This window comes from Aethalodelphis obliquidens, unplaced genomic scaffold (assembly GCF_003676395.1).
Source record: "Aethalodelphis obliquidens isolate GAN/ISIS:26980383/991018 unplaced genomic scaffold, ASM367639v1 scaffold20, whole genome shotgun sequence".
NCBI classification, from domain to species: Eukaryota; Metazoa; Chordata; class Mammalia; order Artiodactyla; family Delphinidae; genus Aethalodelphis; species Aethalodelphis obliquidens.
The window spans coordinates 944,599-958,994 of NW_020837964.1; the positions used below are offsets into that span (position 1 = coordinate 944,599).

Consider the following 14,396-nt stretch of genomic DNA (forward strand, 5'->3'; position numbering starts at 1 on the left):
AATAGCGCTGCTGTGAACATAGGGGTGCGTGTATCTTTTTGAATTAAAGTCTGTCTGGATATAGGCCCAGGAGTGGGATTGCTGGGTCATATGGTAGCTTTCTTTTTAGTTTTATGAGGAACCTCCATACTGTTCTCCATAGTGGCTGCAACTCACTTACATTCCCACCAACAGTGCAGGAGGGTTCCCTTTTCTCCACACCCTCTCCAGCATTTGTTACTTGTAGACTTTTTTTTTTTTTTTAGCATTTATTTATTTGGCTACACCGGGTCTTCGTTGCGGCATGTAGGATTTTTTTTTTTTTAGTTGCAGCATGTGGGCTCTTAGTTGTGGCATGCAAACTCTTAGTTGCGGCAGGCGGGATCTAGTTCCCTGATCAGGGATTGAACCTGGGCCCCCTGCATTGGGAACGTGGAGTCTTAACCACTGGACCACCAGGGAAGCCCCCTGTATGTAGACTTTTTAACGATGGCTGTTCTCACCTCTGTGAGGTGATACGTCATTGTAGTTTTGATTTCCATAAAACGCATTTTTAATCAAAACAGTGGTTGGGGGTTGTAGGCAGGCATCAACCTGAGTCAAAGCGGAGCCTACTGCGCCTAAAAAGAGGGACAGCGTGTGGGAGGCTAGACCTGTCTGGGAGCCTATGCCGCAGGCATAGCCTCTTCTTGAGACCAGAGGCGATAAGGGGACCTTGTACGCCTCGGCTGGCTTGTAGCTGCTCATCAGGAGGGAGGGTGCAACAAGTTGGTTTCCCACTCTGTGTTTCACATTTTGAAAACAGAAACACCCGGTCTGGAGAGGTGGCAGCGCCAGGGCCTGACAGTAGTGACTGTGCGCTCGGCCCCCCCCCCCCCCCCCCCCCCCCCGCCTGCCGTTTAGCCCAGCCCCTGCCCCCTGTAGATAAGCTGATGGACAGGAAGCGGCCGGAGGCCTCCCCGGTTTCCGCGTCGCTGAGCTGGCGCCACCGGCGTTTCACGTGTCTTGCCACCTGCCCACCCACCAGCCTGCAGCCACAGAGTGGGCGCTGGCTCATGCCCTCCCAGAGCTGTGTGGGGCCCCAGGCAGGCCCCAAGGTCCTGAGAAATCCAGGGAGACGCTTCGGGAGGGGACTCCCTTCCCGCCTGGCCACCACACGCTTTGTGATAGGCACACGCCGCCAGGCGTGTCCACAGCAAGGGGACTCCTGGGAAGGGAAAGCGTTGCACAGACTCACTCCCGCTGGGGGCAGCTCTGGGACTCTAGGATGAGCTGAGGCTGAGAAGGATGCCCACTGGAGTCTCAAGTCCAGAACATGAGTGTGAACCTTTGTCTGCGGGGGTGGGATGAGGGCTGGGAAGTGCTGGGGGTCTGGGGACTTAGCACGCTGACCCCTCACAGCCAGCCAGCAGGAAGGGGGCAGCCCCACAGCAGGGGCCTCAGGACCCGCCCCGCCGCTATGGCCACCGTCCATGCCCTGGCGCAGCGTCTGGCTGTGCCACTGTGGAGTATTTTTAATGTCACGCCTGGAGAGGAGGCCTTTTGGGGTGGTTTCAACCCTGGGGCCAGCTGCTTCTCAGAAAACTGCCCACCCACCTGCAGTGATGGAGTTCGGCAGCCGAGGCAGCACTGGGCGACACCGCTCCCGAGCACCGCCCCCTGGTCTGAGAGGCGCACAGCTGAGCCAATCAGAACCTCTTCTGGGACCTGGGCCTCGAGTTAGAATCCCCTTCTGTCTCCCCCGGTAGCAGCAAGTGAGATGGAGGAGAACAGCCACCTTCCACCATGTGTGTGGAGACAAAGAGCAAGGGACCCTGTGGCCCCAGAGACAGCCAGCCAGGCAGCCGCTAACTCAGATGTGGTTTCTTTTGTTTTATTTTTGCTGTGCCGGGTCTTAGTTGCGGCACACGGGATCTTTAGTTGCAGCATGTGGACTCTTAGTTGCGGCATGCATGCGGGATCTAGTTCCCCGACCAGTGATCGAACCCGGGCCCCCTGCATTGGGAGCACGGAGTCTTACCCACTGGACCACCAGGGGTTGGTTTTTAATAGTTTCCAGTTTGGTCTCGTGAGGCCCACTTTTTTATGAGGTAGCCTTGATTCCTTCCTATACATTTGCCTCTTTTTCTTAAAGTGCCTCTGGGTGGGTTTCTGTTTCTTCCAACCCTTGAGCCTTGATTAAAGCATGGTCACAAAGGTTGGTCCATTAGACTGCATTAGTAAAAGTGTAGAGAAGGGAGGTGAAAGCCCTTCTCTGACAGGGTTCCACCAGCCATGTCAGGTTGGCATATAGGTGTGGAACGCTGAGAGGATATCGCCTGGCTGAAATGCCTGGATGGGAGAGAGACCAGATGGCAGAGGGGCTAGACCCCTCGTCTGTGGGTGTTGACCCTGGAGAAAGTTGGAGATCTGGGACTGCCTTCATTCATTTGATCAACTAGCGTTTACCGAGTGCCCCCCCGGAACCTGGCTGCTACGGACCCGCTACGCACCAGGTTGAGAACAAGACAGATGAGGCCCCTGCTCTCGAGCTCACATTCTAGTGGAGAGAGAGAGAAGCTAGGCATAAAGAGAGAGAGCGAATTTCAGATAAAGACTGAAAGCTGGCCATGGGCTTGAGGGCCGGGGGGGCCACTTCACACCTGAGGGTTCAGGGAGGCTTCTTGGAGGCAATGACATGTGAACTGAGACGTGCATGGCAAGAAGGAGCTGCCAGGGAAGAGATTCCAGAGCAGGAGGAACTGCGAGTGTAAAGGCCCCGCAGCAGAGATCCCGCAGGGCATAGCCCCTCTCATGACAGGGCCCTGGAAGTCCTGCAGTGCCACTTCTGCCCCTCCTGGGGGACGAAGGGGTTGCAAAGGTCCACCCAGCCTCCAGGGGAGGAGACGTAGGCCCCACCTCTAGACGGAGCGAGGTCCAGGCCACATTGCAGGATGAGCTGCCCAGAGGTGAGGTAGCAAGCTTCTGGTGATGAAGGACCACCAGGAGAAGGGATCCCAGCGCTGAATATTAACAGCCAGAGTGTGTGCGCTTACCACGTGCCAGGTATAGTCCTGAGAGCTTTGCACGTCCCTCTGTATCTGATCCACACAGCCACCTAGGATGCAGATGGCTACAGATTACGCCCATTTCGTGGATGAGAAGACTGAGGCCCGAGAGGCTGAGCCACTTGCTTCGGGCCACACAGCCTGCAAGTGGCTGAGCTGAAATTCAAACCTAGGCCCCTGCTGGCTGGCCCACGCATATGGGCTGAGCCAGAGCCTATCTGCCCACCCAGGTGGCCCCCATCCCTGACTGGGAGTGACCTGGTTCCATCCGTCCACCAGCTCCTTGAGAGGCCTGTGGGCTTCATCTCTGCCAGCAGGGCCTGTTCTGGGTCTGCATACAGTAGCATCACTAGTTGTGGGCTGACCTAAACTTTCGACCTGGAGGTTGATCGAGGGGACCGTCGCGGTCTCCCATGTGCTTTTCCTGCAGAATTCCTCATCCCCACATTGGGTCTCTCATCAGGCTGCAGCTGAACCTTACAGACCTTGGCAATCTGGTGCTGTCACTCAACCCGTCACTGTGCCCTGGTCTCAGCCAGCATCCTCAATGCTCCTCGCCTTTCCAGTTACACCCCAACGTGAGGCCGGATTATCTTCACATGCTTTGACCAAAACAACTCGTCACAGCAGATTGGATGTGGAGCGGCTGTGAGAATCCAGCTGTCTCCTATTCAACCAGACATTAAAGTGACACAAAAAGGTAAGGAATGCCACTCTTCGCACTAAAATTTTTTGTCTTGGAAACTACAATTAGTTTTCATTTATAAAATGTGGATGTATTATTGTTATTTTTAATGATTTAATACATAAATTTTTTAAAGCCTTAGTTTTGGGGTTTTTTTGTTTTTTTTGTTTTTTTGTGGTACGCGGGCCTCTCACTGTTGTGGCCTCTCCCATCGCGGAGCACAGGCTCCGGACACACAGGCTCAGCGGCCATGGCTCACGGGCCTAGCCGCTCCGCGGCATGTGGGATCTTCCCGGACGGGGGCACGAACCCGTGTCCCCTGCATCGGCAGGCGGACTCTCAACAACTGCACCACCAGGGAAGGCCAAAGTCTTAGTTTTAATATGGCAAATACTGATAGATAAAAGCCCCTAGGGGTCCTCAGAAATTTTTAGGGGTGTACGGCTCGTGAGGCAGAGCTGGGGTCTGGGTGGGTAAAGGCCAGGACCTGCAGTCAAAGAGCCCAAGTGGAATCTGGTTGGGTGACTCCACACAGGTGGCTGCACCACCCCGAGCCTCAGGCTTCTCATCTGTAACAAGGGATGGTAATACTACTTGGCTCGTGAGGATTGAATGTGGGTGAAGTGCTTAGCGCAGCCACTTAAAATAGATGGGGCTTGGGGATTCCTTGGAGGTCCAGTGGTTAGGACTCTGCGCTTTCACTGCTGGGGCCCAGGTTCGATCCCTGGTTGGGGAAGTAAGATCCCTCCAGCCGCGCAGCGTGGCGCCCCCCAAAAAAGAAAAGTTAAAAATAAATAAAATAAGATATATGGGGCTTGCCGTCACCACCACCACCACCACCACCACCACCACCATCATCATCATTTTAGCCACACTCCAAAAGATGAACAGAGTTGCAGTAGGTTCTGAGTTTGGACCACAGCCACGTCTGACCTTCCCTAACTTCCCTAGAATCCACCCCAGCCCCGGTGCTGCTCCTGTCCGTCTGCCACCTCAGTACATGCGTGGCATGAATGGCTGGTCCCCACGTGCTCTACCTTGGAGCCATTTGCACGGAACGACAATCACCCAGGGGTGTGTAGCGCCTTACCGTTTTTAAAGCAATTTCAGGAAACAAGAATAGCTGGCCTCTGCTGAGGTGCGCTGTGTGCAGGCCCTGGTCCCTGTGAGTGGAACGCCTTATCTGACCCCTCAAAGCAAACCTACAAGCGGTATCCCATTTCGGGGTAAAGAGGCCGAGACTCACGGGGCACAGAGCGGGTGCACCAGGGAGCTGTGTCTGCACCCGCACCTCTGCCTCTCAGTCTGCCTCTTTTCCTTCGCCGGAGACCAGACTGGAGTCAGAGACTAGTGGTGGAATTCAGGCTTTCCGGGACTCCCCTGGGCCCTGCAGAGAATGCCTCACCTGCAGCCGTGGGGGAGCTTTCAATGGTCTTGGCTTGTAATGCGAGGTCCCTGGCCAAGTATGGAGGCAGCTTTCACCTTCAGTGAAGGCATTTGGGTCTCAGCCAGGATCCGTCCGCACTTGGTCCACCAGGCAAGCTTGGACTCCATCACTGGATGGAACAAAGAGGGAGGCTGCTGCCCCCAGGGTGAGTGACTCGGGAAGTCTCCTCTCCCCGCCAAGCCTCGGTCTCTTCATCCTACCAGGGGGACCTCAAGGGAACCTGGTCTCAGCAGGCTGCCGGGAGAGTCCTGGAAAAGGGAACTGGGCCTGAAACTCCCACGTGGTTTCAGAGCAGGCGGGGGGAGTGCTCTGTGTCTTGCTGCACTGTGCATGTCTAGAGCAGTGCTTGCCGGTAGAAATGCAGCCGGAGCCACAAGTGTAATTTAAACTTTTCTAGTAGCTACATTAAAAAAGTAAAAAGAATCATGTGACAGTAATTTTTAAAATATATCTTTACTTTGCCCGTTATTTCCAAGATGTTATTTCAACCAGTAGTCAATATAAACTTATTATTAACGAAATACTTCCAGTTTTCTCACCATCATAATCATCACAAAGTACTGATCACTGATAGCAGTCATACTAAGCGTAGCATGTATCTTACACTGACGCACATCTCAGTTTGGAGCATGCTAAATTTTCATGGCGTACTCGATCTTTATTTCGAAATCATGAAATTGGAAAGGTGGACTCATGTGCCGAAGTTGTTCTAAGTAGACTTAAAAGTTTTCTGGTAACGGCAAAGGGTGTGAAAATTAACTAAAGGCGAATGCAAGTGCAGCCCAGCCCCCGGCGGCTCCCCATCGCCCAGGGCCAGGGCCCGTCTCAGCGCACCAGTTTGTGGAGCCCGGAGCAGGCAGGGTGAGTGTGGACGACCAGGCGGCCGGGCACATGGAAGAGACGGTGCGAGGACCCTGCAGCGCAGTTAGAAGCTCCTGGAGGCCGGAGGCGAGGGCCAACCCCGGGCCCAGCCCTCGAGTGGACGAGCACCCGCAGGGGCAGGTCCGCGGCTCAGCCTGGAGCTGCCAATCACGGAGGCGGAGACGTGTGGGGAGGCGGGGCGAGCCTAACGTGGGCGTGGTCCGCGAGCGGCGGGCCTTGTCCGTCACGTGGCTTCGCGGACCGAGGCGGTGGAGGAGGGCTACGTAATGGGCGGGGCGAGCTCGCAGGGGGCGGGGCTGCCTCCAGGGGCCTGGCTGGGTGCCGACTCGCTGCGCGCCAGGGCGGGAAGTTTCCAGGCGCTACCGAGCTCAGACTTCACAGGCAGACAGACTGGCCCAGCCGCGGCGCCGGCCGCCGGGGTCATCTGGTCACTGCAGCCCCGGGGTCCTGCCACGTCCCGGCTTGCCTGCAGGGACCGCCCCCCTGTCCTGACTCCTGCTGCCCTCCCGCCGCACCGTTTGCCCACTAGGGTGGCCCCACGTAGCAAGGCATCCTCCGTGGTCAGACGTCGTCCCAGGGAGAATGCCTAGACCTGCGTGAACAGCCTGACCGTAGGGGCCGTGCCTGAGACCGAGGGACTTGTCCTGAGGAAGCCAAAACGCCCCCGCGTCCGCCCAGCGCGTTCCTTCCCTCCACCCGAGGGCGAGCATGGGCATCTGAGCTTCTGACACAGGTGGGCACCCCTCCTGCCGTGGCCCGTGGACTGCACTCGAGGGGCTATGATGTCCCACCTTTAACACCTTGAAGGTCCCGCCACAAGCCACCCCGTCCAGGGTGAGCTGGGGAGTCCTGCATGTGAGAGCTCAAAGCCTGGCAGAGTGGAAGGTTAGTTGGTTCTAAGAGCTCGGGCTTGAAGTGGGGCGGCCGTCCGTCCATTCAGCAGTATTTACTGAGCTCCCACTATGCACCGGGCACCAAGCACGGAGCCCAGGAGACCGTGGGGAGCGGGCAGTGGGGAAACATACCTTAAACAAGTGTATAAATAGGCCCCTGGGAGAGCCTGACCCAACCAAGATGGACTGGGTGGGAGTGACGCTCCCTAGGGGGCTGGCCATGCGGATGGGCCGGCAGGGAGCAGCTTGAGGGTGCCACGGTGGGGTCTGGGTGGGGCTGGGGGCCCTGGAGCTCGGGCAGTGAGGGCAATGTGTTGGCACGAGAGGGCGTACATGGCCTCAGAGGGCATTTTGGTCTCTGCTAAGGGCAGTGGAAGACTTACGCCGGCAGTATTTTAGAAGACTGTCCTGGGTGGACTGGAGCCAGGGAGAGGCTGATGCAGTTGGTTGGGCAGAAGCCCATGGCTTTGGATTAGAGAGGTGGGTGGACTCAAGATTAGAGCAGGTGCTGACTCCTGCATGCAGCTGCGTGTGTGGCTGTGGGCAGGTGACCGAACTGCCCAAGAGGGTGTCGTGCAGGTCCGCGGGGCCAGCCTGCAGGGTGCTGCCTCAGGGCAGAGCTCAGGAGCGGGAACTGATTGGTCACTGGCATGGGGCAGAGCCGGTGCGTGCAAGGACTGGACGAGGAGGGCCCAGCCCAGGACTCTGGGAGCTGAAGGGAGGGGCAGACCGTGTGGCCAGGGCAGGAGTGATCACCAGCCCACGGAGGACTCAATACCCCCGAAAAAGTTTCGACTTCCTTCGAGACTGGTGGGGAGGGAAGCGGTAGATCCGTGTTAGCAGTACCTCAGTCGGTTGCTGTGCGGAGGATGGCGTGGGGCGAGCGGCCCAGAAGAGGCCATGGCAGCCCTGCCGCTGACATCGGATGGCTGTAGGAAGGGAGGAGGGGGTGCGTGTGACCCGTCAGGGCCGCCAGCTGAGCCGCTCACCTGGTGATGCTCTCCTGGTCCTCCCAGGCCTGGGTCGTAACGCGTGGTCGCTGAGGCTGCCCTGTGCCAGCCAGCCCCCTTCCGCTGCCCAGGACCCCTGGGTTGTCTGTCCTGGGTTCCTTCGGGATGTTGCTGGGGCGGTGAGATCTCAGAATCACAGCCCCTTCCCAACAGCCAGGTGAAGAAGATGTAGAAATGGTGAGAAGTGCCGTCTTCTCCCCTTAGCGCCTTGCTCAGCTTAGCCTGAGTGGAGCCCTGCGGGGAAGGGATCCTTCGCAGGGAGAGGCCCAGGAGTTCTCGAAACCAGGGCCCGGTAGAGGGCATGGAAGGTCAGCCGGGACTGTCCCTGGGCGCAGCACCCCCTTCTCCGAGCTCAGTTTCTCCACGTGTTATAAACATTTTCGAGTTATTGATTTTCTTTAGAACCACTGGTGCACTACTGACCCCCGGCCCCCAGGTCCTAATCCATGAAGGGGTGACGGGCCGTCTCACTCGTGCCCCACGTTAACCTGCCTCCTCTGTCCCTTCACTCACCTCTTTGTGCAAGTTTGGTGCTGGACATTTTCCTGCCCCTCATAATCCTAAGCACTGTCTGCCGGTGGAAATGATCCCAGTTCACGGGGAGGGCCATGCTCCAGACACTCCCCGACCCCGCCTCTGCCCCCTGCCGCCCCCTCCCCTCCTCCCGTCCCCACTGCTGCCGGCTCAGTCCCCCTCCCGTGCCCTCCCAGGCAGAGCCAGGGAGGCACTCGAGGCTGGCGTGGGCCAGGTGGCGGGGGGCTGGGCAGAGCCGTTGGTTTCAGCAAGGCATGTCACCTCTGTGACGCCCCTCACCCTACTTGCCCCGCTAGCCTGTCAGCCACAGGGGACGCTGGGTGTGGGGCTGGTTCGTCTCTGCAGCTGGGCAGTGTCTGCACCCGGGGCCGGGCCATCAGCCCCGACCCGATCATTTTGACCTGGTCCCTCCATCATGCCGTCCAGCTGGAGTCCGGTTTTGCTGCCAAGATGGGGGTAGGGAAACCACTGACAAACTTCTAGAAGTTGGCTTCACGTGGAAAACCCAGTTATTCATCGGGCCACCTTTCCCCGCAGTGTGGGTTTAGGGCCCGTGCCGTTCCTGGCGGCCTGTGAAGGGCTCGCAGCCTCAGGCCCCTGTAGGCACGTGTCTGCGTTGTAGGCGCCGATTTCCAGCCTCCCAACTCAGCCGGCCCGTGAGCCCGTGAGGGGGGCAGGTTCCGGACCGACTGGGAGCTGCAAGTGCAGAAGCAGCCGCCACTGCTGACTCTGGTCCAGTCACGTCCCGAGCAGGGACAGGGCCGAGGGCCGGGCCTTCGGGCAGCGAGGAAGCGGGGTCACTCGGCCCATTCCTGGTGGGCAGGTGGCTGGGAGGGGCCTCCGGTAGGACGGGTCCCTCAGAAGGAACCAGGCCTGGGAACCGCTGACAGGAGCCTGACTTGGGCGTGTTCTCCGCTGGATCGATTCCTGGTCCTGTTTCCGGGAAAGTGGGGCTGGGGAGACTCAGTGGGAATGTACTTGGGGAAATTAAAAAGTAATCCCCGATCTCATCAAGTCTCTGGCCAGGTGTCAGGAAAACAATATTCAAAAAACAGACAACGTGGGTGCCTCTTGGGGGGCCCCCGGAGGAGGACCAGCCATGGTGTGGGCTGCAGGGAAATCCGCTTAGCCTCACGCGAATCTCAAGTTAGTCATTCACAGTGGTAAAAACCCATAATATAAAATTTATCATTTTAATCATTTTAAGTGCGCGATTCAGTGGCATTAAGTACATGCACGTTGTTGTGTAACCACCACCATTTGTAACCATTTCCTGAACTTCCTCATCATCCCAAAAAGAAAGTCCATACCCGTTAAGTAATAACTCCCCATTCCCTTCTCCCCTCAGCCCCGGGAACCTCTAATCTAGCTTCCACTTTTATTAATCTGTCTATTCTAGATGTTTTATATAAGCGGGATCGGGCCATACTCGCCCATTTGTGGCTCACTTCTTTCTGCTGAGCAGAATGTTCTCAGGGTTCATCCGGGTTGTAGCAGCGTCAGTACTTCCCTTTTCATGGGCAGATAATGTTTCATCGTGTGGAGGGACCACATTCGGTTTATCCACTCATCTGTTCATGGACACTTGGGTTCTTTCTTCCCAGAAATAAGTTGTAAGTATAGAGACAGGTAAGGATGACTGTGTTATCCTCGGGGAAAGTTAAACCTGAGTGACGACAGCCCGCTGATGACACTCTTCCCTCGGCCCTTCCTCTCTCCATGGGGGACCTGACCATGCCTGCTTTTCCAAGACTAAATTACTAGTTTTTAATTTAATTTCTTTTATATTGGAATATAGTTGATTTACAATGTTGTGTTAGTTTCAGGTGTACAGCTAAGTGATGCAGTTATACGGACATATAGCCATTCTTTTTCAGATTCTTTTCCCGTATAGGTTATTACAGAGTATTGAGTAGAGTTCCCTGTGCTATAACAGCAGGTCCTTGTTGACTATCTATTATATATATATGCGTGTATACGTTAACACCAAACTCCTAATTTATCCCCACCCGCACCCCGCATTTCCCCTTTGGTAACCATAAGTTTGTTTTCAAAGTCTGTGAGTGTGTTTCTGTTTTGTAAATAAGTTCACTCGTATCTTGTTTTTTTTAGATTCCACATATAAGTGATATCATATGATATTTGTCTCTCTCTTTTTTTTTTTTTTTTTTTTTGGTCCGTAGCATGTGGCATGTGGGATCTTAGTTCCCCAGCCAGGGATCGAACCTGTGCCCCCTGCAGTGGAAGTGCGGATTCTTAACCACTGGACCAGCAGGGAAGTCCCTCTCTGTCTGACTTACTTCACTTAGTATGATCATCTCTAGGTCCATCCATGTTGCTGCAAATGGCATTATTTCATTCTTTTTATGAAAAGAATTCCATTGTATATATGTGCCACATCTTCTTTCTCCATTCATCTGTCGATAGACATTTAGGTTGCTTCCATGACCTGGCTATTGTGAATAACGCTGCAGTGGACATTGGGGTGCGTGTATCTTTTTGAATTACAGTTTTCTCCGGACTTATGCCCAGGAGTGGGACTGCTGGATCATATGGTAGCTCTATTTTTAGTTTTTTAAGGAACCTCCATACCGTTCTTTAGAGTAGTTACATTTCTATTTTAATCAACAAGTGTGGTAGGACCCTGAGCCATGGGGTTGTAGGGCAGAAATGGCTTTGGGCTTGGAATCAGGAAAGTTGGTCTTAAGGCCTGGCTTGTCCTTTGGCAAATGACGTCCCCCCCTCGGGCCCCCGTGTCCTCGTCTGCAAAGGATTAGAACCTGCATTACTGAACAGCCAGGACTTGCCCCCTACTCGGCAAGTCGGCAGGTAGGGAAGTTCTTCTGCTGAGAATCTGTCCCCACTGTGCTCCTGTAAAATGTATTTTGTGAATAGGTGATACGTGTATACAGCAAAAAACCACAACACAAAAAGGCATTTCAGCAACCACTGTTCCCCTCCCATCCCACAGTGCAGCTCCACCCCTACCGGCCTGGCTGTGGCGCGTGTTCCTCCCAGAGACTCTGTGTCCACGACGGCCAGGCATGGGCCAACGCCTCTGCTTTTCCCGGTTGTAATAATGTGTCTTAGGGATTGTTCCATATTGATACACAGAGAGTTGCTTCACTCTCTAACTGCTTTGAAGCGCTCCACGGCAGGATGCGTGATGATTTCTTCTAACAGCTCCTCAATTTGCCAGAACAGTTGGTTTCTTTCCTGTCTTTTCGCTGCTCACAATTCTTGGAAGCATACATTCTGCTCCTCTGCAGGGAAAGTCCTTTCTTTGTTCCGGAGCCAGACAGGAGGGTGGGAAGCACGGCGAGCCAGGTCCCCGAAGCTGCGGGGGTGCTGAGGGCCGCCTGCCCAGGGCTCTTGTCCCCTCATCCTCATTCGGAGTCCTCCTGCTTCCCCCTCAGACTTTGCTCTTGGGATAGAGTCTAAAACCTTGTATCCTAGGCCTTAGAAGGACTTAGCTTAAGGGAGTGGTTTTTAAGCTTTTTGTTGTTTTTGCATTTAAACCCTTTATGCAAACAAGGCCCGGTGTAGGTGGACATCAATGTCCCGAGAGGGGTCCCCTGCTGTCCCCTGGTCACCCTGAGGGCAGGCCAGGCAGAGGGCAGGGTGGGCGGAGTCCTAAGCCCAATGCTGTGTCTGTTCTGCCTGTTGTCTCTCCCTCTCCCTCTGCCCTCCTCTCTCCAGTCCACAGCCCGGTAAAGAATGACGAGGGTGGTGGGTAACCGAGGGGACCGATGGTAACCCCTCGAGGGTGTGCGTTACTTCACACCACTTTTACATGGTCTCTTAAATCTTCACAGCTTTGCAGCTGGCCCCCATCCCGTCTCACAGATGCCCCCCAAGGCTCAGAGAGGGGGCTGGCCTGTTGGGCAGAAGGCCGGCAGCCAGTAGAGCTGCCGTGGGCTGTCCCTCGGTCATCTCTCTGGACGCTGCTGCTGCTTGGGGACCCTGGCCACAATCCCCGCCAAGGGATGGCCTCAGGCGGTCAGGTTCGGGCCTGGGACTCTCAAGGAGCTCAACCCCCTGTCCCCAGCCTCCTTTGGTCTCTGACCTTGGGGAGGAACCCCGAGGCTACGAGTCTCAAGGGCTCTAGAGAAAGTCCAGGGTGAGCCATGACTCCAGGAAGGACAGGCAGAGAGAAAACCAGTCAGCACTGAAACACCAGATTTCATGGAAGTCCCCATTTCTGGCTTTTGAAGAGTGGGAGGGTCTGGGCCTGTGTTGGAGCTGGGATGGTTGGCCAGCCGGAGCCGGGCGCCACGTGCAGGCTCCGGGTCCCCACCGCACCCATCAGCTTCCTCAGGCCCTCACCCGGTCCTGGGTCCCGTCACCCTCGGTGGGCTCTGCCTTACACACCGAGCGGCTCTTTTTTTCTCCTTTCCCAGCCCAATTCAAGGGTGGAGAAGGCCGAACTGGGGTGGCCGGGTGAAGTGCCCAGCGCAGCCTGGGCTCAGACCCTGGCCTGGCCGCCCAAGGGCAGTTATCGCTTCTCAGCTATGGCAGAGGGATCAGGGCAGAGCTGGCGGTGGTGGCAGGCGCGGGTGGAAGCGGCCCCCAGCCCCCGTCGGACCTCAAGGGCTTCCCGCCCGACATCCAGCCCGGCCGCGGCCCTGGCCCTGCGGGCGGGGCCTCCGAGCCACCCCACGGTCCCCAGGGGGCGCTGCGGGTCCGCGTCCGTGGGAGCAAAGCCCCAGCTGCTCCTGCAGTGCGGGGCGCAGAAGCGGGTGGCGTGCTGCCGCGGAAGCCCGGCGATAGGGACCCTTTCTTGAGCCCTCCGGACCGGAACCGCCGGGGGAGAAGCGGCCCCCGCCCGCCCCCACGCGACTCCGAGCGGCAGCGCCAAGGCTGTTGAGGGTGGAGGTCTTCTCGGGGAGTACGCCGCACGGGGGTCTCCGGTCCCCGCTGGCCGGCCCCGGCCGGGAGGGCTGGTGGGGGTCGCGGGCGGCACGGAGCGGCGGAGGGGTTGCCGGGGCGTGCCGGGCCGTCGGGGAGGCGCGGGGGCGGGCACGCCGGGAGGGCGGGGGGCCGAGCTTATAAAGGCCCGCGGGCGGGCTGAGGGAGGAGGGAGCTGCCGAGCCGCGTCCTGCCGTGCTCGGCTTCCGCGAGCTACCGAGAGCCGTGCGCTGCGCTCCGCCGCGGGGCAGGGCTGACGCCGGAGCGAGCGCGGGCCCCAGCCGTCGGCACCGGCGGGCCGCGGTGGGCCCCGGCCCTAGGAGGAGGACCAGGAGGGCGCGGAGGCGCTCGTGTCCCCACAGACCAGCCGGGGTCCTGGCCGCTGCGCGCGGCACGTGCAGCGACCCGCCCTGTGCGCCATGCGCCGGCCGCGGCTCCCCAGCGCCGCCCTTTAGTGCCGCGGCGGCCGAGCGACCCCGGGCCGGCTCCACGGGCCCCTCGGGCATGGAGCCGCACGTGCTCGGCGCCGTCCTCTACTGGCTGCTGCTGCCCTTCGTGCTCCTGGCCGGTGAGTTGGGGAGTGCGCTGCGGGCTCTGGTCTGGGACGGGGTCTGCGTCCCCGCTCCCGGTTTCCGGCCCGGCCGCCCAGCGAGGCTGGCCGGGCGAGGACCGTGCGCGGGCGGGCGGGCGCGGAGATTCCCCGGGACGCGCGCGGCCCTGGGCGCCCACATTCCAGAAGCATGAGAGCGCCGGGGGGGCCGGGGCCCCGTCCCAGCGCCAGGCTGGGAGGGCGGCGGCGGGGTGGCGGGCAGATGGCACCCGGGCGCCCACAGGGGCGGGCAACGAGCGACCCCCGGAGAGGGCGGCTCGTGCCCACGCCCTGGGCGCTGAGAGAAGGGGCACGAGGGTAGGGGAATGTTGGCCCCTATGGGAGGGGCTGGGGCGTCGGTGAGGGGGGCACGAATCTCTTTTTCTCTTTCGTGTTTAAAAAAAAAAGCTCAAATTTGCATC

The 14,396-nt window shown here is 57.9% G+C and overlaps 1 protein-coding gene across 5 annotated transcripts in view; it reads left to right on the forward strand.

The window, feature by feature from the left end:
- Positions 1 to 13,550: 13,550 nt before the first annotated feature.
- PIEZO1 (piezo type mechanosensitive ion channel component 1 (Er blood group)) overlaps positions 13,551 to 14,396 on the forward strand; it is a 54,196-nt gene continuing 53,350 nt past the window's right edge. For 3 of the 5 annotated variants that reach the window (XM_027118980.1, XM_027118983.1, XM_027118984.1), the window contains exon 1: positions 13,552 to 13,953. In XM_027118980.1, the coding sequence (XP_026974781.1) occupies positions 13,890 to 13,953 (64 nt within the window). In that variant the 5' untranslated portion in view covers positions 13,552 to 13,889. Of the gene's footprint in view, positions 13,954 to 14,396 lie in introns of all 5 variants that reach the window. The other 2 variants (XM_027118978.1, XM_027118982.1) reach the window with 1 other exon arrangement.